The sequence below is a fragment of the Oryx dammah genome, unplaced genomic scaffold (assembly GCF_014754425.2).
Source record: "Oryx dammah isolate SB20612 unplaced genomic scaffold, SCBI_Odam_1.1 HiC_scaffold_18, whole genome shotgun sequence".
In the NCBI taxonomy this organism is placed as follows: Eukaryota; Metazoa; Chordata; class Mammalia; order Artiodactyla; family Bovidae; genus Oryx; species Oryx dammah.
The window spans coordinates 105297068-105321948 of record NW_024070202.1 but is presented as its reverse complement, the minus strand read 5'-3'; the positions used below and the strand labels follow the sequence as shown (position 1 = coordinate 105321948).

General features: G+C 42.3%; 1 protein-coding gene across 1 annotated transcript in view; it reads right to left on the bottom strand.

Moving 5' to 3' along the window:
- MGAM (maltase-glucoamylase) overlaps positions 1–24881 on the bottom strand; it is an 85440-nt gene continuing 60559 nt past the window's right edge. Inside the window, exons 31-47 of the mRNA XM_040259902.1 lie at positions 24692–24820; positions 24339–24449; positions 23756–23818; positions 17718–17852; positions 17163–17250; positions 16195–16333; positions 14885–15018; positions 14735–14769; positions 14293–14409; positions 12811–12959; positions 12155–12239; positions 11177–11233; positions 6964–7088; positions 5335–5423; positions 3987–4036; positions 2847–3017; positions 1–1023 (exon numbers count right to left, since the gene is read on the bottom strand). Coding sequence (XP_040115836.1) covers positions 940–1023; positions 2847–3017; positions 3987–4036; positions 5335–5423; positions 6964–7088; positions 11177–11233; positions 12155–12239; positions 12811–12959; positions 14293–14409; positions 14735–14769; positions 14885–15018; positions 16195–16333; positions 17163–17250; positions 17718–17852; positions 23756–23818; positions 24339–24449; positions 24692–24820 — 1761 coding nt within the window. The 3' untranslated portion in view covers positions 1–939. The remainder of the gene's footprint in view (positions 1024–2846; positions 3018–3986; positions 4037–5334; positions 5424–6963; positions 7089–11176; positions 11234–12154; positions 12240–12810; positions 12960–14292; positions 14410–14734; positions 14770–14884; positions 15019–16194; positions 16334–17162; positions 17251–17717; positions 17853–23755; positions 23819–24338; positions 24450–24691; positions 24821–24881) is intronic.

The following is a 24881-nucleotide window of genomic DNA, read 5'->3' as shown; positions in this document are numbered from 1 at the left end:
TCAAAATCTCTTGTTAATCTGATCATTTATTTTCCTTTGGCATATAAATTGCATGCATTTGTGTGAACTGTGGTTATGTACATTAGGCACAGAATAGAGAAATAAGATTTACACATTTCAAAGCATACCACAGTAAAAAAAAAAATAAGTTACTTTTTACATTCAAACGCCTTCCTTCAACTTTGCCTGCTCAAATCTCATCCCAGCCCTATTCCCTTGTGCTAAGAATTTCCTCCAAACCCCTCGTCTTGCTTTCAAATGAGTTGGCTCTTCCTTCCTCCTTCTGATGAGGCTACTATTCTTCATCTTTTTGCGTAATCCTCTTACTTGTTGTGATCACTTTTGTCCTTATCACCTGCTGCCTCTCATCTTTCCCATCTTCCCTGCATTGGCCTTTTCTTCCCTTTGGATCATGCCCTTGGCATACTATCCCATCTCCTTATAACCACCTGGCAGATGTTCTTTCTGGATATTTTTTGTGTGTGTGTGGTGTTAGTTAACTCCAGGACCTGACCTGTCCTGGAAAGCTGTAGCTTGTATATTTAGCAAGAGTGGGCCCATCGCCTAATTACACACATATACACATGCACACATGCTTCATCATGGACCCAGTGCATCTTCAGTCAATATGTGATGAGCCATCAGTACCATACTAATCACATGGAGACATCAAGATAACCCACAGCTTTCCATACCTCCCTCCAGCCTACTCCACAGGGCTAAACCACAGACCAAGCAAAACAAAACTAAGAAAATATTTTCACCATACTGGGTATAAACGGATTAGCAACACACAATAATTTTATGAGCATGAAGCATTGGGTTGGCCAAAAGAGTAGGTTCAGGTTTTTCTGTAACATCTTAAGGAAAAACCTGAATGTTTTTTGGCCAACCGAATATACAAGTAGTTTCAAAGCCATCTGAGGTTAGGATTGTGCTCTAAAAATTCAGTGTGCTTCTCCATGTCAATGAAGTAAAATTATGTAGGCTGATGTTTCTGCTGGTCACATCAATACTTAACACCTGTTGGGAATTAAAGAAAAAGTATTGGACATCTGGTAATGGAAGTTTCCTGCAGCTGAACAAAACAGATAGAAGCCAGTGGTACACAGACACTTTCACAAGTCATTGCCTAGCTTCCAGACCACCCTCAGATTTTCAGGTGAGAAGGGTGTTTCTTAATCCCTTAGAGTACAAAAGTCATTCAGTGATAGGGAAAAGATGACAAGACCCTAAGTAATGGAATACACAACCACTGCAGAGAAGCAATTGCGCAGACAAATTGGAGAAAATGTTCTCATTTCCATTACTCGGAGCTCTCTTTTTGTTTCCCACTTCTCCCGTTCCCTCATAGTGCCTTGATGATTGTCCAGTAAGAGTTGATATTTCAGCATTTTTTTCTAGGCAAATACTTTCCATAGTTTCACCACACATGGAGCAGTCAGCTTGTATGTCGGTAACAAACTTGGGCAAAGTCCTTTATAAGCTCTTGGTAGAGTTGGGGAAGTTGGTTGACAAGAAAACCACAAACATGAGGAAACAAGGCCTTGTAATTAGGAAGGATTATGAGAGAAAAAGAGTTCTGTGCAAAGCAAGAAGCAAGCACATAAGGAAAGAGCCCATTTACCGTGAGGCTAGGTATTAGGACCACTATACTGCAGTAATTCCACAGTGCAGATTTTTCAGATTTAATATTCATGAAATCAAGATCTGTTCTACCATCAACAGCCTAGGAATTACTGTGAACAAGTAGCTCTCCTGACGACTGTTCATCTGTGCCTGTGTGAACTTCACTGTTATTCCTGGTATTATGAATGGATGGACTGCAAACTACTTCAAGATTATTTCAGAAATGAATATAAATCTTGGCTGACAGTAAAACCAAGAAAATGCTATGCTTGCTTTATACCAAGAAAACTTATATAAAGCATATAAGTGGCTTTGGAGAAAATTTCATAGACAGCAGTGAAAGAATTTTCACGAAATGATGTATCACCAATACCTCTGATAATAGAGAGGAAATACCTTAACCAATTCCATGCCACATAGTCTTCTGTTAAAATAATAAAGTAATTTAGATATTAACTTAGAAATTTAAATTAAATATTTTGTATAAGTTATTTAATTATGAAATTAAGTATTTAATTTACTTAATTGTTAAATATTAAATCAAATATTTAATTTAAATTGTAATTTAAAGTAAATTAAAATTTTACATAGAAATTTAAATTGAAGAGAATGTGTGATACAAATTGGTTATGTTTAATATCTCCTCACATTCAGATTTTACCTCTTTTAAATGATTAATACTTTGATGCAGATATCTCAATGTCCATGTGTCTCTACCCAACATTTTCCTCTGTAGTATCATATTAAAATGATAAAAATCACTGTTTAAGGGAGTTTTGTAAAGCTTCTGTACTTTTAAAATAGAAGTTTTAAGTGAGAGGAAAGCATTGTCTCATACTTCTGTGATCTTGTTTCTTTCTTTGTGGCACATGAAAAAATGTAGCAACCTTCAACTGATGGGCGTCTTATCACTGATGAAAGGCTGCTGCTGTTTGAAAGGTTAAAGCTGTTTGAGAAGTAGATCAAAGACAAGGTTTCCTTAAGTTTGCAGACAGGAGGACACACATGACAGATAGGGATTCAGACCATCAATTCCAGATGATGACAAACTCTGAACTTCCCCTTTATTTTACGTTGTCCACCCAGATACTCTGAACACAGAGGGATTCCAGAAAGGCTTTGCAGGAGAGGGTGTTGTGGGAATGGGAGCAGGCAGGAATTGCACTCGATAGCTCAGGGTTGGGAAATACCATTTGGACTTTGAACTGGTCACAAACCTGTGTTGTAGAGTTGTAGGAGAAGGTGGGTGTTATAACCACGCCACTCACAGAGATGCTGACACTGGAAATGGAGTCACTGCCCACTCCCCAGACCTCAAAGTAGCCCAGTCTCAAAGGGTTTGTATCACTGATGTATTTGTTGAAAATTATATGACTCTGCATCGTATTCTGTCAATTGGAGACAAAAGAAACCAGAGGAGGGGGAAAAAAAACAACAACAAAACTTGTTCAATTTCTTACAATCTCTTTTAGGCACAAATGTAGAGCATGAAATAAGACAATTCAAAGAGTCCCCACCTTGTGACCTTGGACAGTGAGACCATGGATTTAACATTCTGCCTCCTATTGCCAGCCACCACCCACCTTTGCACTGGTTAAACACCAGTAAGGTCTCTAGAGTCACTCCAACTCTAAGAAGACAAAGAATCTCAGCTAGCAGGAACCTTTATATCCCGCATGTGGAGAAGTAACAAAGCATGCCAATCATTCCAAGGCAACATAGGAACAAGGGCTAGAAAACATTGAAATGGTCTGCCCATCTTGCTTGGTGAATTGGACTAAGTTACTGATGAAATATCACTGTGTTTAATCACAGAAAACTTCCCGGGAGCACTTGACACCTCTGTCTGAAGTCTAGAGAAAGGGTAAGATGCAAATTAGGGTTCGAACTCTTGAGGGTCCCTTGGACTACAAGGAGAACCAATCCGTCCTAAAGGAGATCAGTCCTGGGTGTTCATGGGAAGGACTGATGTTGAAGCTGAAACTCCAATACTTTGGCCACCTAATGAGCTGACTCATTTGCAAAGACCCTGAGGCTGGGAAAGATTGAGGGCAGGAGGAGAAGGGGACGACAGAGGATGAGGTGGTTGGATGGCACCACCAACTCAATGGACATGAGTTTGGGTAAACTCTGGGAGTTGGTGATGTACAGGGAGGCCTGGCGTGCTGCAGGTTCATGGGGTCACAAAGAGTTGGACACGACTGAGCAACTGAACTGAACAGAACTGAACTGAAGATGCAAATTAGGAAGGTGAACAGTAAAGGAATTCTAAGTGATGGTGTGTATCCTATGATGTCCAGCACCCTAGTAAGCTGGCAGAGCTCTACATTCACCCTCATAGTCCCAGCCACACTCACCTGGCTGACCGAAAAGTGGGCCAGGTAATAGAGTCCTCTTTCATAGGTATCTGCAAACAAACAACAAAGTAAGCATGGCCTGGAACTAACTGCACCCTAGAATTCTAATGGCTTACCTATCTCGGTTGGAAAAGTAGGGATGTTTTTTGTTTGTGATCTTTTTAAATTTTATTTTTCTTCTTTACAGACTTTCATTTTGAGGGATGAGACAGAATCTGCCCCCAACTTCAGTTTACACAGACTGTCTGAAACAAGTGTATACAGATGCCTTGGTTCCCTCCTATCATGGGGTTTTTTGACATCACTCTTAATCCTCTTCTCTCTTTTGTGGTTCCCAACTTCTTGGTAGTCACCTTGGAATTCCCAAATTTCTTCTGCTAGAGACACATATATGCACACACATGCAGGCACACCCACATCACAAACACCAACACTGGTGTACAATTGGTCGGTTAATCTTGAGTGGTTTTAGGCAATTTTTTTAAATGCCGTCTCCAGAGAAGAGACTTCTTTGTTCTTATCCTTAATTTATGCCACAGGTCCAGGGAGAATATCTTTAAGGGTGGACTAGCCAAAGCCTGACTATTACAGGTACTCCCACACACACACCCTGTGGCTTCCTCCCTCTTCCCTAGATGCTTGCCTCTTTTGGAGCCCCTTATCACTCAGTCAGAAGGCATTGCCTATGCTCTAGAACTGTGCTGTCCGAGATAGCAGCCACTAGATGAATGTAGCTATTTAAATTTAAATTAATTACAATCAAATAAAATTTAAGCTTCAGTTGCTCAAATACTCTTGTCACATCCTAAGTGCTCAGCAGTCACATATGCCTAATTGCTACCATGTTGGACAACCCAGATATAGATCATTTCCATTGTTGCAGACAGTTCTATTGGACAGCCCTGGACATAGAAATAACAATAGTACTTGGGACATCCTTCTGAGAGTTTACTAATTCCTGTAAACTCTTAATAGAAGCCCCCTCTTCTTAATAATAGCAAAGCTGATAGAAGCATTGCTTTTCTTAGTAGAACACATAATTAGGGAATTGCCTTTGAACATAAACCATATATGGAAGTATAGCTCAGTTGGCTGCAAAGAAACTTTCCCTATAGCTCCTTATACTGTTCTTTTTCACAATGGATTAGGACAACTAGATAATGGTGAGACATTCTGAACTAAGCTTCATATAGATGAGGCACAAAGATCATGTATTATACACTTAGAGCAACAAACGACTATATTTTAAAATGCACAATTGTCTTAACACATAAAAGGAAATAGCAGCCCTATAAGATACCAGGAACCTGGTATTGACATGAAGAAATTGGAGACAGCCCTTACTCACCAATGCTTTGCCCATCATCCCAGAAGAGCCAGCCTTCAGCAGTCCCCTCATCATCCAAGGCGACCTTGAAACCTAAGAATTTCTGACGGCTGCAGTGAGGTAGGAAAGAGACATTGGGTAAAAACAAAGCCACAGCCACAAACCAAGCATTTTCATAAAAACAAAAAGGAAGAGCTTCAAGATGTAAAGACTGGGTCCTAGGATTCTGGAGCCTTGCGATCTAGTTCTAGTTCTGACTCCATAAGCTCGACAATTTCATGTCAGGAATGAATGAATGAATCAAGGGGAATTTTAAGGCTCTATAAGTTCACAGGAGTTCTACAATGTCTACAAAGAACTACAAGCAAAGGCACTGGTTTCCTTTCTTTCCCCACTGTGAGGAAAGCCTAGTGTTTCAATCTTTCTTCCTTCACGACCTAATCTCCACATGTACAGCGAAGTTCTGCTTACAGATGTCCTAAGTTCTTCAGTTTTTAACTGAATTTTTGCAATCAAATAAATAGAGCTTCAAGGATTTTAATTTGACATCAGATAGACATGGATTTTAGACAGACATGGATTTTAGTCTCTGTTCAACTACTTACTATATGACTCTAAGTTAATCATTTAACCTCCTGAAGCTTCTCTTTGCTTATCTGCAAAATGGGGATGATAACAGTACTTATACCAAGGGCTTAGTTTTCCTTTTGTTAGGAAAAATAGAAAATCTCTAAATAGAAGTCTCCATATTAGTACAGTTCTAGGCACAGAGCAAGCATTCACCTGATGTCAGCTATTATCAATTATTATATAGGTCTGCTTCTGTCTTTGGGGTCGCACAGAGTTGGACACAACTGAAGCGACTTAGCAGCAGCAGCAGAATATATAGGTTATACATTAGGCCTATAATTTTTAAACCTTGCATATAAGGGATCTCAGCCTCAGTTTCCATCTGGCTTACACAAGTTTTTAGCAATAATATTCTTAGCAAAGAGACAATTATTATCCAGATGGTCTTTTAAGGTTTTTTTAATGTGGACCATTTTTAAAGTCTTTATTGAATTTGTTACAATATTCCTTCTGTTTCACATTTTGGTTTTTTGACCACGAGATATGTGGGATCTTAGCTGCCTCACCAGGGATCAAACCCGAACTCCCTGCATTGTAAGGTAAAGTCAAATCACTGGACCACCAAGGAAGTCCCTGGTGGTGATGGTGGTTTAGTTGCTAAACCACGTAGACTCTAGCAATCCCGTGGACTGTAGCATGCCAGGCTCCTGGGTAGTCTTTTAAAACTAGCATGAACCATGGTTGCTCCTGTTTGACTTCCATTTCCAATGTCACTATTTAAACCTAACACCTCACCCACTTAGATCTCAAACAGCTGTTAATTAAGAATTGTTTGAAGAGTACAAAATCCAAAAAAGGCTAAAATCCACACAAGCAAGCAAACAAAAATGTTTACTATTGGGTTAGCCAAAAAGTTCATTCAAATTTTTCCATACCATCTTACGGAAAAACCCAAATGAACTTTTTGGCCAGCCCCGTAAAAGTGCTTTTGGGTCTGAGGGTACAGTTTACAGATTGGTGGGCTTCACCAGGATCTGAGTTAGTAGGCACGGAAAGGAGAAATCTGGGGCCCTTGTTCACCTTAAGTGGGTGTTCTGTGCAGGCTCTTGCCAGGGCAGGACATAGCCCCCACGGACATGAAGATTAATGTGGTCAAGAGGAGCCGGCAAGGACTTCCACTCACCCGTCGATTGGATGTCCACACCCTGTGGGCGAGAAGAAGGTCAGGGATGATAAGGGAACGCCTCTGTCTGGACAATGATCTACAAGCCATCTTGTCCACGCTCGGGGCCTGCTGCCATCTGGCATCGGTTATCACGCTTTTCCATGCTCACCACCTGCTGTGTGGGCTCCAGGCTGCCAGGACATGAGGTCAGGATCCCAACCAACCATAGCTGCCTCTCACCCTAGCCTCACTCCACATCTGTTTCTGCATCCAGCAGCACTGCCAGAGGAGGCTGAGTGACCCCTTTATTTTATTTGGCTCCTGACTCACTCCCCACAATGACATGTCCAGACCTTCCCTTTGCTCGGTCCCCACTCTGCTTCCATCTCCCTCCACTGCCCCATGCCCTGCTCCCACCAACTTCACTAACACCTTTGACTCCTACTTGACAGAAATCCTTAAAGTGAATGGACCTGCTTCACAGATCCTTATCTTTAAGTCACTGTATCTTCCTTTATGTCTCACTTCTTGACCTTGCCCCATATGTGACAGGGAGAAGTGGCTCTCACCCCAAGCCATGAATCTCAATTCCCTCCTAACATGTTCTCAAGCTGGAGCCCAGCTTCTCCTATTCAGCACTATGGACATTCTGGGCCAGCTAACTCTGTTGTGGGGGCTGTTCTGTGCTTTCTGGAAGTTGACCAATGTCCATCCCCTAGAGGCCAGCAGCCTCTCCCCCACCTTCCACCACATTGTGACAACCAAAAATATCCCCAGGCTTGGCCAGTGTCCTCTGGTAGGCAAGCCCTCCCATCTGAGAATCACCACTTTAGAGGTAAAGGAGCAAAGCTACCATTTCTTCACTTTTGGTCGGTCCCTGATGTTCATTCTATACAGATTTGATCTCTATTACATTCCCTGGGTCAGACTGTTTCATGGGCGGCCTCAGGACTCCAGAGTCTACAGAACTTAATACAAATTCCAGCCCATATCTCTGGGCTTCTTTAATTTCCTCACTGATATCATGAGAAAAGTGAATTATATGCTCTCTAATGAGAATTTATTCCAATATCTTATGAACACTGGACTGATGGTTCTACCTTCGAGTGAAACTTGATACATGTAAAACTGTCAAAGTTATCTTCTTACCAAATTCTTTATTTCTTTTGATGTTTTTTATTTTTCACTCTACCACACATTGTGGCTACTTAGGATATGATACCTTCTCATCATTTCCTTCTAGTACCTGATGAGTCACAAGCTTGTTTACTTTCCTTGAAATCATTTCTGACTGGGCTCACCTAAAAAGTGCCCATTAAAATATCCATAAAGACATGACTCTAAGGTCAAATCTTAAAGCAGCCCGATTAAAATAAGAATAGACAACTTAACATGACTTTGTACAGGAGAATTTTCACCAACCACACAATCACTGAATATGACTGAAAAACACTGTTTTTAAAATCTAATATATAGTCTACACTGTAAACAAACAAAATGGCCACAAGTGAAGTAGATAAAAACTGATTCACACACACACTATATGCTCTTAGTCTTAACTAAAATAGGTAATCAGTAAGACGAGTCAGAATAGTTCCATGCTTCTCCCTGTCCCAGTAGCCTACAAATGGTAATGCCCAATAAGATAGAAAGGAAAGAGGGGCGGATCGAAGCCAACATCACGGCATGTGCAGTCACATAGGCATGACCAACACAGGCAAAAATTCTGCGAAGAGCTATCAACTGCTGATTCTGCAGCTTGTTCAGAGAATCCGAGAGTCTGAGTAGATGAAGGTCCAGCTTTGGCAGAAGCGCACCAGCCTGTCCTGCCTCAAGATACCTGCCCCTTCATCAAACAGGTGGGGCCTGAAGATCAAGAGGAAGCACGCCATGTTGCTTTTGCAGTCAGATGAGCCCAGAAGGGACAGTGGGAGATGAGAGTCCACAACTACCAAGGCGGCAATGAGGAAGAGTCATGATCCCCGGGAAGTGGGAGCCACCAAGGTAGGGAGCTAGGAGTCTTACATTCTTCACCCACCCTTCACTCAAGCAATTGCTCATTCCCAGTTCCTCTGGACAAGCAGCAGAGAAACTGCGCAAAAATGGGAGCTCTCAAAAGAATTGGGCCTTCTTATTTTTTCTTTTCCTGCTTTCCATCTCTTTGCCTGTCTGTTCTACTTTCTGGGTAATTTCCTAGATTGTACCTTATAATTTCCTTTCAAGCAAAATTCCTGCATCATGCCTTTAATTTGCAAGGATTACTTTGTGAGTATATCTTGTTTAAAGCATGCTTTCTTATTTTAGGCATATCTTCTCATCTTTCTGAGGAAACAAATTTTCTAGTTAACTTCTTAATAACATATGTACAGAAAATTATACAAATAACAAGTACACAGCTCAATAAAGTTTAACCAAATGAACACACCCATGAAACCACCACCTAGATCAATGACTACTACCAGGATCTCAAATGGCTCTCTCCTCCCATCTCATAATAATCACCACACCAGAGGCAGCAACTTTTCTGATTTTTATCATTTTTGCCTGGTTTTGAACTTGTATTTCATAAATTGTATCTGGCTATTTGTGCTCAAGGTTATGTTTGTGATATTTATTATCTTTATTTGTGTAGCAACACTTTATTAGTATCTAGTTTTAAAAATAGAATACAATCTTCTTATCCATTTTACTGTTGATGGACATTTGGCTTATTTCCAGTTTTTTGCTCTTTTACAAATTTTGCTGCTATGAAATATTTTTGGACTTTTTTGGTAAAATATATACACTCTAGGAATAAATCTGTAACATTATCATTTCTTCCCAGATATACATTAGGAGCCTGGTAGGCTGCAGTCCATGGGGTCGCAAAGAGTCGGACACGAGTGAGAGATTTCACTTTTGCTTTTCCCTTTCATGCATTGGAGAAGGCAATGGCAACCTACTCCAATGTTCTTGCCTTGAGAATCCCAGGGACGGAGGAGCCTGGTTGGCTGCTGTCTATGGGGTCGCACAGAGTCGGACACAACTGGAGACTTAGCAGCAGCAGCAGCATACATTAACATATACATAGTTATATAATTAATTGGTATATATTAATTATACAATTGATTTATAATAAAGTGATATATGTGACATATTAATTACATAATTAAATAACATAATTATATATGGTTACTAATATATAATTATATAATGAAGTAGGTATTAATTATACAGTTAGCATATAATAGATAGTGATATGCTATCTAATATATGTTACTTCAAGTTTGCTTTTATTTTCTGAATTGACAATATTATTTTAATGTAACCTGGGAGAATATAAAAAAATAACAATCCAAAGCATTTCTGATAAAGGATGATGACATATTGATCTGTCATATTATACATATTTACAAAACCCTAAAAAATCTACCAAAATGAAAAAAAGGATCAAAGTCTGACTTCTCTGTATCCCAGCAAAAGGCCCCTGCTGGAAGCTTCTGTGAAAGACTCTGTTCCCCAGCTGAGTCTCTGGGGTTCAGACTAGCCTGGAAAAGTTGTATGATGGAGAAGGTTGTGTTCCTTCACTATTTCTAAATGCAGTTACATTACACCACCTCGCAGGAGTCAGGCCTTATACTTCTATGTACCTTTTGCACACTGCCAAGGACCTTGCTTACCTTAGAAAGTACATTCAACAACCCTTTGGGCATCTCTATTATAGAAGGAGGTATGTAAAAAGACATAGAGGAAAAGGCTTCTAATACTTATGAACTTCCAGTCTAACAGGGAGGATATAAATAAAAACCATAGTTTCCAGCACAACTTCAAGCATTTTTCTAGTGTCTGCAATGTACAGCTCTGTGAAAAGTGGTGGTGTAAGGAAAGAGACAAACTAACAAAGAACACCCACCAAAAGCCAGGAACTGCAGGAGATGCCTTTACGCACTTCACAACAACGCTGTGAGGAAAGTGGCCCTTCCCATGTGGAGGTGAGAACACTGAGTCCACAAGGGCAAAACTGCCTCGTTCAAGAGCACACAGCATGTGGGCTACAGAGCCAGAATTTGACCTGAGGTCTGTCAGAGTCTGAGGACTGTGAGTGCTATCATTTCCCCAGGTTCTATAGAGGCAATCAGAAAAACTTACCGTATAGTAATCATACCAGCGGGCTTTAGGGAAATATGCAGTGACATCTCTAGCGTTCTAAAATTAAACAAAAATAAGGCGTGAGTGCAGTAGGCTCAGCTAGGGAGGGCAAAGTAACCCATTTGCATAGTAGAGGAGCCAAAACAACAGTAATGGCCTTGGACCCACAGACCTCTTCTCTCTAGAGGTCACTGGTGTTGGGAATGGCTTCCTTCCCTGCCCTCTTCTCAAACTGGGAGATTTGCCTAACCAAAAGTGGTGGCTTCTGTAAAACCCTCTGGGATCCGGAACTTACAGAAGAAAAAAAAAATCATCATTTGCCTATAAGCTTATCCCATACCCTCTTCAAAGAGACAAACTGAGGTTGGGTCTAGAGCAGAAAAAAAAAAAAAAAGAAAAAGAAAAATTGCAGGTTTATGGACATCAATACTTCAGAAATTATGATTAGTGCAATAAGTTTTGAAGAAAATCCATTTAACTGATATTTTAATCAAAAGCCTAATCATCAATAAAAGAAATAAAGAAATGGCTGCCTGGGGACCTCTTTTGGAAGAAGGGAAGGGCTGGCCAGTGATGACATTATTCACATTGCTGCAAAAAAATTCTTCTGAAAAGTTTTGCTTTAACAGTGACAGAGGGTAGGAAGGATTTCTTTGTATTAATAGTACTGCCCCCACCTGACTCCTACTCATTTCAATTAAAAAAGAAACAATTATATCTTCAAGTATAACAGAGGGTTTTTTTCCTTTTCGACTGTTCAATGAATCAGAACTTGATATGCTGATTTTAAAGATGAGGGAGCTGAAGACCAGAACATCTAAGTGAAGGACTTCAGTTCAGAGGGAGAAGAAGAGACAAAGGCAGACGAAGGGTAAGAAAGCACCTCTCAGGACCCCAATCCGATGAGGCCTCTGCTCCTTAACTAGTCTCTGGCCTCACAGTCGGGACCCCCTATTCATCAGAGGCCTCCATACTCACAGCCTCCAGGACAGGGCTGACCAGGAAGGCTGGGCCCAGCAGGAACTGACTGTCTATATCCCAGGTCACCCGGTCCGACACAAACCTGGGGAGGGAAACCAAGGTATCACAGTTAGGACCTCCTCTACAGGTGGCCAGGTCAAGGCCTTGAAGAAACTCCTCAAATTCAGACCTAAGTTGGAAATCCAGCTGCATACTATGCCGTCTTTATTCTTTCCCTAGGTCTACCTTAATTAGATACATCTTCACTTTCTACATGTCATGCTCTTCAGACCCAGAAATGGCTGGGTTTAGACATGTTCTCTGCTATCAGTATCTCCAACTTCTTAAACTTCAGTGCAAGAATGGTCTTCATTCCTCAGCTATCCCCCTGGAATACCTTCTTTTATGATGTGAGCTACTACAAATGCCCAAATTAGAAAGAAATTATTCTATGTTGCATTGTCTATCATGTTGAATTTTTTAAAATATTCAGTAGCCTTTTATCAAAGAGTGAAGGTGTGACTGACACCATGCTTAAAACAGTCATAATGTATGGTCTGTGCCTAGAGAGCTCTTGGCAAAGACAGTCATGTCTTTAATTTGGAAGAATTCTGCAATAGCTACTATATAGAAGGAAATTATCACAGTCACTGAGATCCTGGCTGGACACTCACTCATGAAGGAGAGGCCGCACGACGGTGCTGCCCTCTGTGCTGGCCTTGTGCATCAGGGTGTAGAAATACGGCAACAGGGTGTATCTGGTTTCCAGGACACTCTTTGAGATTGTCACGAAGGTAGAATTCCAGGACACGGGGTCTTGCCTCTAAGGAGAGAAAAAAGAGTGTTCAGTGCTTAGGGGAGCTAGGGGACTTAAAGAGGTCACTGCATGGTTAGTCCACATGAAGATCACACACAGCTGAACCAACGATGACCACAGACGAGGCTCAGCGAATATGTTTAATAGACTGAAAGAAATCACTGAAGCCCTCCCAGGACAGTTGAAAAACTTTCTCATAAGAAATTGGGCTGGGGGCGGGAGGTACATATCTGGTACAATGCCCAAAGCAAAAGAATAATCTGAAGAACATTGAGGAATATGATTCATTGAAACGTGAAGATTCTTTCATGTATCTGTTGGCTATTTGTATATCTTTTTTTGGAAAACTGTCTATTCCATTCCTCCACCCATTTTTAATTCAGATTGCAGGATGGACAGAGATAGATTGTCAGTCAAAGTATAAAAACTTATTGTTAGAAGCTAAATATTTCTGGTGATTAAATGTACAGCACGGTGCCTATAACTAATGACTGTTGTTCAATTGCTAAGTCGTGTCCAATTCTTTGAGACCCCATGGACTGCCACACACCAGACTTCCCTGTCCTCTTCCCTGTCCTTCACTATCTCCCAGAGTGTGCTCAATACTTAGTTTTATATATAGTTAACAATACTATATAATAAGGGCTTCCCTGGTACCTTAGTGGTCAAAGAATTAGCCTGCCATTGCAGAAGACATGGGGTCAGTCCCTGAGTCAGGAAGATCCCCTGGAGGAGGAAATGGCAACCCACTCCAGTATTCTTGCCTGGGAAATCTCGTGGACAGAGGATCCTGGAGGGCTACGGTCCATGCGGTTACAGAGTCAGACATTATTTAGTGATTAAACAACAACAACAATACTGTATTATGAACTTGAAAGTTGCTAAGAGTGTAGATGTTAAATGTTCTCACCACAAAAAAGGAATAATAATTATGTGAAGTGATTGAGGTGTTAACTGACTCTGCTGTGATAATAATTTCATAATATGTTTCAAGTTTTTTTTTTTTTAAGGAACATAAGGGTTTAATGGTTTATAAGATGTCCTTGAGGAATATAAACAACATCGTGTGCTATGTCTGACTCTTTGCGACCCTACAGACTATAGCTTGCCAAGCTCCTCTGTCCGTGGAATTTTCCAGGCGAGATACTGGAGTGGGTTGCCATTTCCTTTTCCAGGAGAGCTTCCCGACCCAGGAACTGAACCTTCATCTCTTGCATCTCGTGCATTGGCAGGCAGAGTCTTTACCACTGCACCACCTGGGAAACCTATACATTACTTGTAGTTCAAATGGGAGTCTGTGTTCCTGGTGAACTTTTGAGCTCTGAGCTTAATGTCCTACCCTGGTCCCAATGGTATTGTGATTCCTTGCGAAGGGGTAGAAGGCCCCTAGTTGCATCCAGCGAGCACACATTTCATATTCAGCATCTTGAAAGAATCCACAAATATCTGCTCCTGTCTGAAACAAGATAGAACAAAATGGGCCAGTTAATGATTTCTGAAAGATGTCACCATCTGCATCATGATTAGGAGTGATCCCAAGGACACCACAGGGACTTCCCTGGTGGTCTAGTGGTTAGAGTTCCCCTTGCAATGCAGGTGACAAGGGTTCGATCCCTGCTCGGGGAACTAAGATCCCACAAGTTACGGAACAACTAAGCCCACGTGCCGCAACTCCCACGTCAGTGTGCTGCAATGAGAGACCCCACATGCCACAACTAAGACCCGAGGCAGCCAAATAAATAAATACTTTTTTTCTAAAAAGAACAGAAAAGGACACTTACGTAGGATATACCAAAGAGACTAAACTCCATCATGCCTGCAAGAGAACCATGGCTGGGTCAGACAAGACACTCATGACCTGCCTCCTCCTCCCTCCCCAGAGAATCCTTGATCCAAGATCCTGACTCCGCTCCCGCCAGTAGCCCACACACCAATGATGGACTTCTTCAGCTGGTCCCACGCGGCCGTGTTGTCGCCCAGCCAGTGTCCTCCCCAGCGGCCAGAAGAGGGGAAAGTGGAGCGAGTGATGACGATCCCTCGCTGTTCCGTCACCTCCTGCACAGCTCTGCTCGGAAGGGGGACAAGGGCATGACTTAGGGCAGAGCAGGGGAGGAAAGCCCCAGAGCTCCTGAGCCTACGGCTCAAGGACAAAGCGTCTCATGCGTCCCAGAAGAGAATATGGAAAACCAGGTCATGAGGTCCCGACTGACTGATTCCAGGAGATGGAGATAATATCAAAACTTGTGCCTTTATATGGTATTTTACAATGTTTTATAAAAACTACAGAACATAATAGACTCACTGGATCACCTAAAAATAATAGCTAGTCACTGAATCTTGCTATCTATTTACTCAATGCTCAGTTTAATATACTGGGGAAAGAAGAAGGTGAATTCCTGTATAACGTTTTCCTTAGGATAATTCTTATTAAGCATGGACTGAGCACACAAAATGAGGCAGGGATAATCCAGTAGAATACCAGTTGGCTAGCCAACAGGAATGACAAAATCAATCAATCAATCAATCCCAATAGAGCTGAGTCACTTCTGAAGTCAAGGAAAGAGATAACCAGTCCTCTGTGTTCCTTTCTAATAGCTAAAGTTACTATAACATCATCCACACGCTGTGATGATTGCCTGTGTCTCCATGTGTGTTTTCTCCATGAGGACTATTAGCCTTTCACCAGCATGACCAGCTCTTATTTAAATCTGTCCTCCTCACTAGGATCACAGGATGTGGCTACATGCTCATGAGTGTTTAATGCTGGGTTGGCAAAAGTGTCCAGTGGGGTTTTTCTATACGATGTTACAGAAAAACCCAAAGTTTAAGGCCAACCCAATAAGTGAGAATTGCTATAGAGCTATAATTAAAATCTATCCAACTCTTGATGCAAAGAAACCAACTTCATTGGAAGAACCTGAAGAACCGACTTATTGGAAAAGACCCTGATGCTGGGAAAGACTGAAGGCAGGAGGAGAAGGGGACAACAGAGGATGAGGTGGTTGGAAGGCATCACTGACGTGATGGACATGAGTTTGACTAGACTCCAGGAGCTGGTGATGGACAGGGAAGCCTGGTGTGCTGCAGTCCATGGGGTTGCAAAGAGTCAGACACAACTGAGCAACTGAACTGACTGACTGAACTTTTGGAAGAGGGAATGAAAGGAGGAGCCGGGTAGCTCCCCCAGTCCCAGGCTGTCCCCTCAGGCTGTCCCAACTGGAGAAGGGCAATGACGACTCACTCGTATGTGGGCCTGGTCTGGGCCCACCCGTAGAGGCTGTGCACGTCGTAGTGGAGCACCGGTGAGCCATCAGGCAGGACCTGCTGGCTCTCCATGCACAGGGTCTTGCTGCTCAGGCCCCGGTCCCTGGACTCCAGATCTGAGGAGAAAGATCTAGCGATGTGACATTGACCCCTGCCTGATCCTATTTAGCCTTGACCTCACTTCATGGGATTGAAGCAAGGCAGTGTCTGGCTTTTAAGGCTAAGCTTTCCTCAGCATGGGTCCCTCTTCTCCCCAGCGTCCTGGAAATGTGCCTGGCTCTTAGTTACAGTGGCACCTGCAGGTGTTGTCAGCATCCAGGACCCCGGAGGAGAAAGCAGTGGTGTGCAGAGGACACAGTTGTCAAACACGGACGGGCTCCAACCAAGCTTCTAGCATGTACGTTATTTCATATAATACTCATCATGATTCTTTGAAGAAGATGTCATGATCCTCCTTTTACAGTTTAAAAAACTGAGATTCGGAAAGAGCGAGTCATCTGCTGAAGCTCATACCACTCATAGAGAAAATAATAATTGGATCCAAGACATGAATACAAGTACAGTGCCAAAGTCACCGACTCCATGGTAAGGGGAGGGAGCATGTCCACCCACTGGTGACACAACCAATTCCTGGGGAGGGACTCACATGAGCCTATGGAAGTAAGACACTGAGCTATAGAGTCTGTTGGAGACATTACCACTGTTAAGTGTTTTATGAAAAAAACTGAGAAATTCACTCAAGGGGCCAATAACTTGCCCACACCCAACTGGGTAAAGTTCTCAGGAATGCACTTGTTACTTTGCCACCCCCTCCACCCCCCTGCAAAACAGAGCATCAGTCAGGATGTCCCTGAGCATCAGGGCAAATGCCAGGTTGCTGGGCTCTGGCAGGGCTCACTCCCTGTACCCATGAAGCTGCCAGCAGAGAAGGCCAAGGGTCCTCACGTGGCATATAGGGAGGGTTGTTCAGAATGGCATTCTTGCAGCCTGGAGGGACTGCTCCATTCACGAAGCTCGCTGGTTCGTTCATATCCTAGAAATATCAAACCCGGAAATACTTTACTTTTAAAAAGAGTTACATCCTGTCAACTCAGAGACAAGGAAGCAGAGAGTATATTGTTCACCATCCAATAGTTCCATAGATACAAGCCCAGGGAGATTCATCAAATCCAGCTTGAGAAAGATCAGGAAAGCCCTACAGAATGACTGGCTAGAGGATTTGAAAAAACTCTCACTGAGGGTGTAAAGTAGGCTCGGTTCCAAGGAATTCTTGGTTATCACCTTGGACTTTTATAGCCAGAACTTCAGACAAGGCACAAGCTAAGAGGTGTATCAGAGTGGGCCGGTCCTGACTGGAAGAGCTGCAGTCTGATGCGTTCAAAGTCTTTCCTGGATGACTATTACCTCTTCGGATGAAAGGTCAGGGATACATATGCTGAGGCACGCGGAGATAGAAACGCAACTGTCCCCATGTACACAGACATGAACGTGCACACTTACAATCCACAAGCCGTCGAACTTCAAGCTCTTCTCTGGCTCCCGTGGATTGGTGTACAGTTCTGTCAACTCCCTCTTCCACCATGCGATGGTTGAATTACGGAAAAAGTCTGGAAAGGCCACAAATGCCCGGTATTTCTGTAAGAAGGAAATATAATTTATTTGTCCCAAATAAATATACTAGACAGAAAACTGGCATTTCCTGAAAGCTTAACTTACAAAACCCATACTATGTGGTGATAGTTAATCCAAACAGAGCTTAAGGAATGTTCTTAGCTTATTTGAAATACAATGAATGCAAAGAACAGAAATGAGCACAAATGAAGCCCCTTCTTATCATCCGGAAAGCATTCATGGACTGTTTTCCTCTTTGATTCAACATGAATGGTAGCTACCAACACCCTGAACTCACTGTTTCATCTGTTAGAGACCCACTCCTCAACCTCCATCCTGAAGTTTCCTAAGCTCTCCTCAAATACAAAGCATGAGCCAGAGAGACTGCAGCTTGAAGCGGGCAGAGAGCAGATGTATTATCCACAGGCTAGAAAGAAACATCCAGGTGATTCTCCCCTATTTCATTCTCGGGAGGAAAAGGCTGTAAGAGGTAAGGTTGCATTTTATGACATTAAACTATCTAACCGATATGTATCCGGGTTTTCTATGGTTTCAGAGTCACCTGAAAAGTGCAGGGTCAAATACTTATTGCGTGATCTAGGCTTTAAATATGTACATTATTCCATGTAATTCTTATCCTAATTCTATGAAGAAGAGTTAATTGTGTGTCAACTAAATTGGAAGAACTTAAAGAGAAAGTTTCAACTCCCCTTTCTCTTATCTTCTTCAAATGATAAAAACAGTGTCTTTATTTTAACCTGGAAAATGGACCCAAGGTATAACTCCAGAACTATAACCCTTTGGAGAGGAAGGCCCTCATTGACCCTTGTATTCCCCCACCACACTGAGCTTAGAAACTGCATAATTGTGAATTCATTCCACTTAACAACAGCAAATCTTCATAAATTTCTACATAACTACGATGCTTGTTATGGACTTTTATGGCCCTTTGTATGTCTTAGTAAATCGGTTCTTCTGTGTTCATCAGTGCATTTCAAGAGTTAAAAGCTAAATAATGCTGGTGGCAAGGGTGTGGGTGGCAGGGGAACAACAGAAAGAAGACTTGGATTGGGGAACTTCCAGTTCTGATACACAACAGATAATAGGCCAGTGGAAAACCAACATCTAGATAAAAGACCACAAGGAACAGCAAGAAGAAACAACAGAAATGGACCAGCACACAGGAATCCAACTCACAGGGAATGTCAAGGTGTTGAGTCACATCACTGAGCATCTTGCGAAGGGAAAGCATGTCAAGAAGGCCTTTTTTGTTAGAAAATGGAGGTAGAACTATAGAAACAACAAAACAGAACCTTTCACCAGAAACAGAGAGCTCCAGCTCAGGTAGAGGAGGAAAGTGGAGGATTAGCGTAGACAGACCACCTAACCTGCCTCTTGAGAAATCTGTATGCAGGTCAGGAAGCAACAGTTAGAACTGGACATGGAACAACAGACTGGTTCCAAATAGGAAAAGGAGTACATCAAGGCTGTATATTGCCACTCTGCTTTTTTAACTTATATGCAGAGTACATCATGAGAAGCGCTGGTCTGGAAGAAACACAAACTGGAATCAAGATTGCCGAGAGAAATATCAATAACCTCAGATATGCAGATGACACCACCCTTATGGCAGAAAGTGAAGAGGCTAAAAAGCCTCTTGATGAAAGTGAAAGTGGAGAGTGAAAAAGTTGGCTTAAAGCTCAACATTCAGAAAATGAAGATCATGGCATCTGGTCCCATCACTTCATGGGAAATAGATGGGGAAACAGTGGAAACAGTGTCAGACTTTATTTTTGGGGGCTCCAAAATCACTGCAGATGGTGATTGCAGCCATGAAATTAAAAGACCCTTACTCCTTGGAAGAAAAGTTATGACCAACCTAGATAGTATATTCAAAAGCAGAGACATTACTTTGCCAACTAAGGTCCGTCTAGTCAAAGCTATGGCTTTTCCTGTGGTCATGTGTGGATGTGAGAGTTGGACTGTGAAGAAGGCTGAGCACCGAAGAATTGATGCATTTGAACTGTGGTGTTGGAGAAGACTCTTGAGGGTCCCTTGGACTGCAAGGAGATCCAACCAGTCCATTCTGAAGGAGATCAGCCCTGGGATTTCTTTGGAAGGAATGATGCTAAAGCTGAAACTTCAGTACTTTGGCCACCTCATGCGAAGAGTTGACTCATTGGAAAAGACTCTGATGCTGGGAGGGATTGGGGGCAGGAGGAGAAGGGGACGACCGAGGATGAGATGGCTGGATGGCATCACTGACTCGATGGACATGGGTCTGGGTGAACTCCGGGAGATGGTGATGGACAGGGAGGCCTGGCGTGCTGCGATTCATGGGGTCACAAAGAGTCAGACACGACTGAGCGACTGAACTGAACTGAGCATAGACAGAGTCAACACCAGTCGCATCTGAGAGATAACTGAATCTCGAATGAGACACAAGTGAGCGATTTCACCATTTTGATTTATGAACCCCACTAAAGGGGTTCTTGCCCATGAAAGGAAGACAATTCTGCTGTTCTCCAAGGTCCTAGTTCTACCTCACTCCAGTCTGTGTTCCACTCTTGCTTCATTGCTTCTACAATGCTATTTCCCCTTATCCTCAACCCATGATGTACCCCCCTGGCCCCATTTCTTAGCAGGCAAACGAAAACAACAACTGGTTAAAAAAAAAAAAAAAAAGACACATAGATCAGTGGAACAGAATAGAAAGCCCAGAAATAAACCCATGGATATGCAGTCAATTAATCTTTGACAAGGATGCAAAGAACATAAATGGGGAAAGGATAGCCTTCAATTAACAGTGTTAGAAAAACATGAAGAGAATTCTCTGGTGGTGCAGTGGTTAAGACTCCATGCTTCCACTACTGGGGGCCTGGATTCAATCCCTGATTAGGGAACTAAGATCCTACAAACTGGGTGGAGTGGGAAAAATAGAGAAAAGAAAAATGTGGATATCTACACGCAAAAGAATGGAACCGAGGCTTCCCCTGTGGCTCAGTGGTAAAGAATGCAATGAATGCCAGTGCAGAAGACACTTGTTTGGTTCCTGATCCGGGAGGATCCCACTTGCTTAGGAGCAACTAAGGCCATGTGTCACAACTATTAAGGCTGTACTCTAGAGCTCAGGAACTGCAATTACTGAAGCCCACATGCCCGGAGCCCATGCTCCACAACAAGCAAAGTCACCACAATGAGAAGCCCAAGCATCACAACTAGAGAGTGGCCCCTGTTTGTCTCAACTAGAGAAAAGCCTATGCAGTGACAAAGACCCAGCACAGCCAAAAAAAAATGAAAACAGAATGAAACTGGACTCCTATCTTATACTGCTCATAAAGTGAAAGTAAAAGTGAAGTCGCTCAGTTGTGCCTGACTCTTTGCGACCCCGTGGACTGTAGCCTACCAGGCTCCTCTGTCCATGGGATTCTCCAGGCAAGAATACTGGAGTGGGTTGCCATTTCCTTCTCCAGGGATCATCCCGACCCAGGGATTGAACCCAGATCTCCCGCATTGCAGGCAGATGTTTTAACCTCTGAGCCACCAGGGAAGCTCTAAAACTTAATTCAAAATGAATTAAAGATTCAAAAGTAAGACCTGAAACCATAAAACTTCTAGAAGAAAACACAGGAAAAAGCTCCTTGACACTGGTCTTGGCAATGACATTTTGGATTTGACGACACAGAAAGCACTAGCAACAGAAGAAAATTAAGTGAAATACATCAAACTAAAAAGCTTCTCTACAAAAAACAATCAATGAAATGAATAGGCAGCGTACAAAACAGGAGAAAATATTTAACTGGCAAATACCCAATGAGTTGATATTTTAAATACATATGGAAGTTATAAAACTCAATAACAAGGAAAATAACCCCCAAATAAGTTGATTTAAAAATGGACAAAGGACCTAAGCAGACATATTTGGAAAGAAGGCCTACAAATGGCCAACAGATACATGAAAAGTTTCTTAATTTCACTAATCATCAAGGAAATGCAAATCAAAACCACAAAGATAAGCTGTTTTGACAGCTTTTATGAAAAAGATGACAGATAACAAGTGTTGGCAAGCACGTGAAGAAAAGGGACTCCTTGGACACTGCTGGTGGGAATATAAACTGGTATAGCCAGAAAATACATACAGAAAACACTATGGAGTTCCCTCAAAAACTTAAAAATAGAACTACCAAGTGATTCAGCAATCCTATTTCTGGGTATATCCTCTAAAGGAAGCAAAATTAGTATCTTGAAGAGATATGTCCCATGTTCACTGAAGCATTCCTCTCAATAGCCAAAATGTTGGAATAACCTAAGTGTCTGCCCACAAATGAATGGATAAAGAACATGTGGTATGTATGTGTGTGTGCATACAGTGGAATATCATTCAGCTATGACAAAGAAGGAAAACTTGCCATTTGCAATAACATGGATAAACCTAGAAGGCATTATTCTAAGTGAAATAAGCCAAATAGAGAAAAACAAACACTGTAGGATCTCACATATGTGGAATCAGAGAAAAACAAGTTGAACTCATAGAAACAGAGAGGAGAATAGTGATTACCAGGTGCGAGGAGGTGGGGAAATGAGGAGATACTGGCCAAAGGTTGCAAGCCTTCACTTATCAGATGAATGAGTTCCTGGACCTGATATCCAATGTGGTGATTATAGTTAATAATACTGTATTGTATACTTAAACGGTGCTAAGAGAGTAGATTCTCCCCACACACATACACAAATGGCAACTATCTGAAATGATGGATGTGTTAATTAACCTGATTCTGGTAATCATTTCATGATATACATGTATATCAAATGATCACATTGTATACTTTACATATATACAATTTTATTTATCAATTATACCTCAGTTAAGCTGGAGGAAAATACTAAAAACTAAAATAAGTAAGTAAAAGTCAAGGAGCCCATGACCCTGAACTTCTCTGGCAGACTCCTATGTCCATGTGGCCTGCCTGGACCACCAATCTTCAAGTGATCTTCTGTGAGAAACAATAGAGATTGCAGGACGCTAGGTTCTCTCCCTTGGATCCTCATCTGAGATCCATGATAAGTGAGAACCTGTTCCCAGGAGAGAGCAAGTTTTAACATATGGCTAGAAACTTGGAGATAAGATCAGAGTTGAGGGACTTCCCTGGTGGTCCAGTGGTTGAGAATCTGCTTGCCAATGCAGGGGACACAGGTTTGATCACTGGTCCTGGAGGATCCCACATGCTGCGGAGCAAGTAAACCTGCGTGCCACAACTTCTGAAGGTCAGGTGCCTACAGCCCATGTTTTGCAACAAGAGCAGCCACTGCAGTGAGGAGCTCGTGTGCCACAACTAGAGAGCAGCCCCCGCTCACAACTAGAGAAAGCCTACGTGCAGCAACAAAGACTCAGCACAGCAAAAGAAAGAAAAGAGATCAAAGCTGAGAAACCTAAGGAAAGATGGGGGGATTTATAAGAGTGAAGATGGAGAAGTCTACCCACAAAAAGAAAGATGTACCAATCAGTAAAGACAGGGGTGAGAGACTGTTTGAAAAGGATACTCAAAGCAAAAACTGCAAAAGGAACAATAAATATATTAATTCAGTCAAAAGACAGTGTTTCTTAGAGGTTTCATTCAGTGGAAATTTCCTGGATGTTTATAATCTGAGAGTCATGGAGTGGAAATCATCACTCTGTCACCTGAAACCATGGACACAAGTAATTTAAGATCTCTGAGTCTTAGTTATGCAAAGCAAAAAATACCTACCTCCCAACTGGGTAAAATATTGCATGCAAAGCGACTGGCACAAGACAGGTGCACAGGACACGTTCCCTGTGTGAGTTTCCTCATGTCGCCTGTGCTCATGGCACAGGGATGTCCCGTATCCTAAGCATGGTGGCACCTTCTTGACATCCCTGATCCCCCACATCCACACAAGCCCCTTACCTCCACTTGACTGTCCCAGTCTAGAGAACTGTTTATTACCACATCAGGAAAATCAGGCCAGACCTGGGAAGAGAAACATATTTTAAAGCAATGCAGTAGATAATTTCTCTTATATAGCATTTCCTAAGAAACCATAGGGCTTTCAGGTGGTAAAGAATCCACCAGCAATGCAAGAGACACAGAAGACACGGATTCAATCCTTGGGTTGGGAAGATCCCCTGGAGGAAGAAAATGGCAACCCACTCCAGTATTCTTGCATGAAAAACCCCATGGGCAGAGGAGCCTGGTGGGCTACAGTCTATGGGGTTGCAATGAGTTGGACTCAACTGAAGGGTTAAGCACACAAGAAATTATAAACCTTGTTCTAGGGTTGATAGTACTTCGATTTTCTTGTAGGATTGATCTAGAGAAAACTGGATCACACAATGTACACACACTCCTTTAAAATTCCTTAATAGTGGTGACAAATACCAATGGAGAATATGAGAACTTCTGACCTCAAAGTCCAAATGGAAAAAAGAAAAAAAAAAAGTGCAAACCCACTGATAGCATGGGGATTAGTGAATCACTGCTCAGAGCATACCTTTCCCCAGACAATGCTCCCATCACTCGGATCTTTGATGAAGACATCATCCTCTACACCCCTTGTGAATGGCAGATAGGGCTTGGTCTCGTTGCCAGAAATGGCTGGGTCCTAAAATCAAAGCACAGGTCAGGTGAGGAAACCAAAGCCAGAGAATGACTCAGGGTAGGGAAAAGGAGAATTCCTCCCAAGAAGAGGTATGCCTTCCACCCGTGTTATAGAGCTTCCATGAACCCAAGGAAATATACTTAATTTCTCTACTCATAGTATAGAAGAAAACACACATAAAGCTTTCTCCACCAAAGTCCATTCAGTCTTCCAAACAGACTCCACCCAGTCACAAAGCAACTAACCAAAATGATAATGACTCGCATCCCATCGGCCCTCATGCGAGTAATCAGAGCTGGAAACCCCTCAAACTCGGCATCAAGGGTGAAGTCCAGCTGCCGCTCCATGTAGTCAATGTCTGAGTACTGCACATCCTGAAAGAGGACAGAGGAAACTTACACAAGCCCAGGTCCACGTGAGAACAATGGTCCAGTA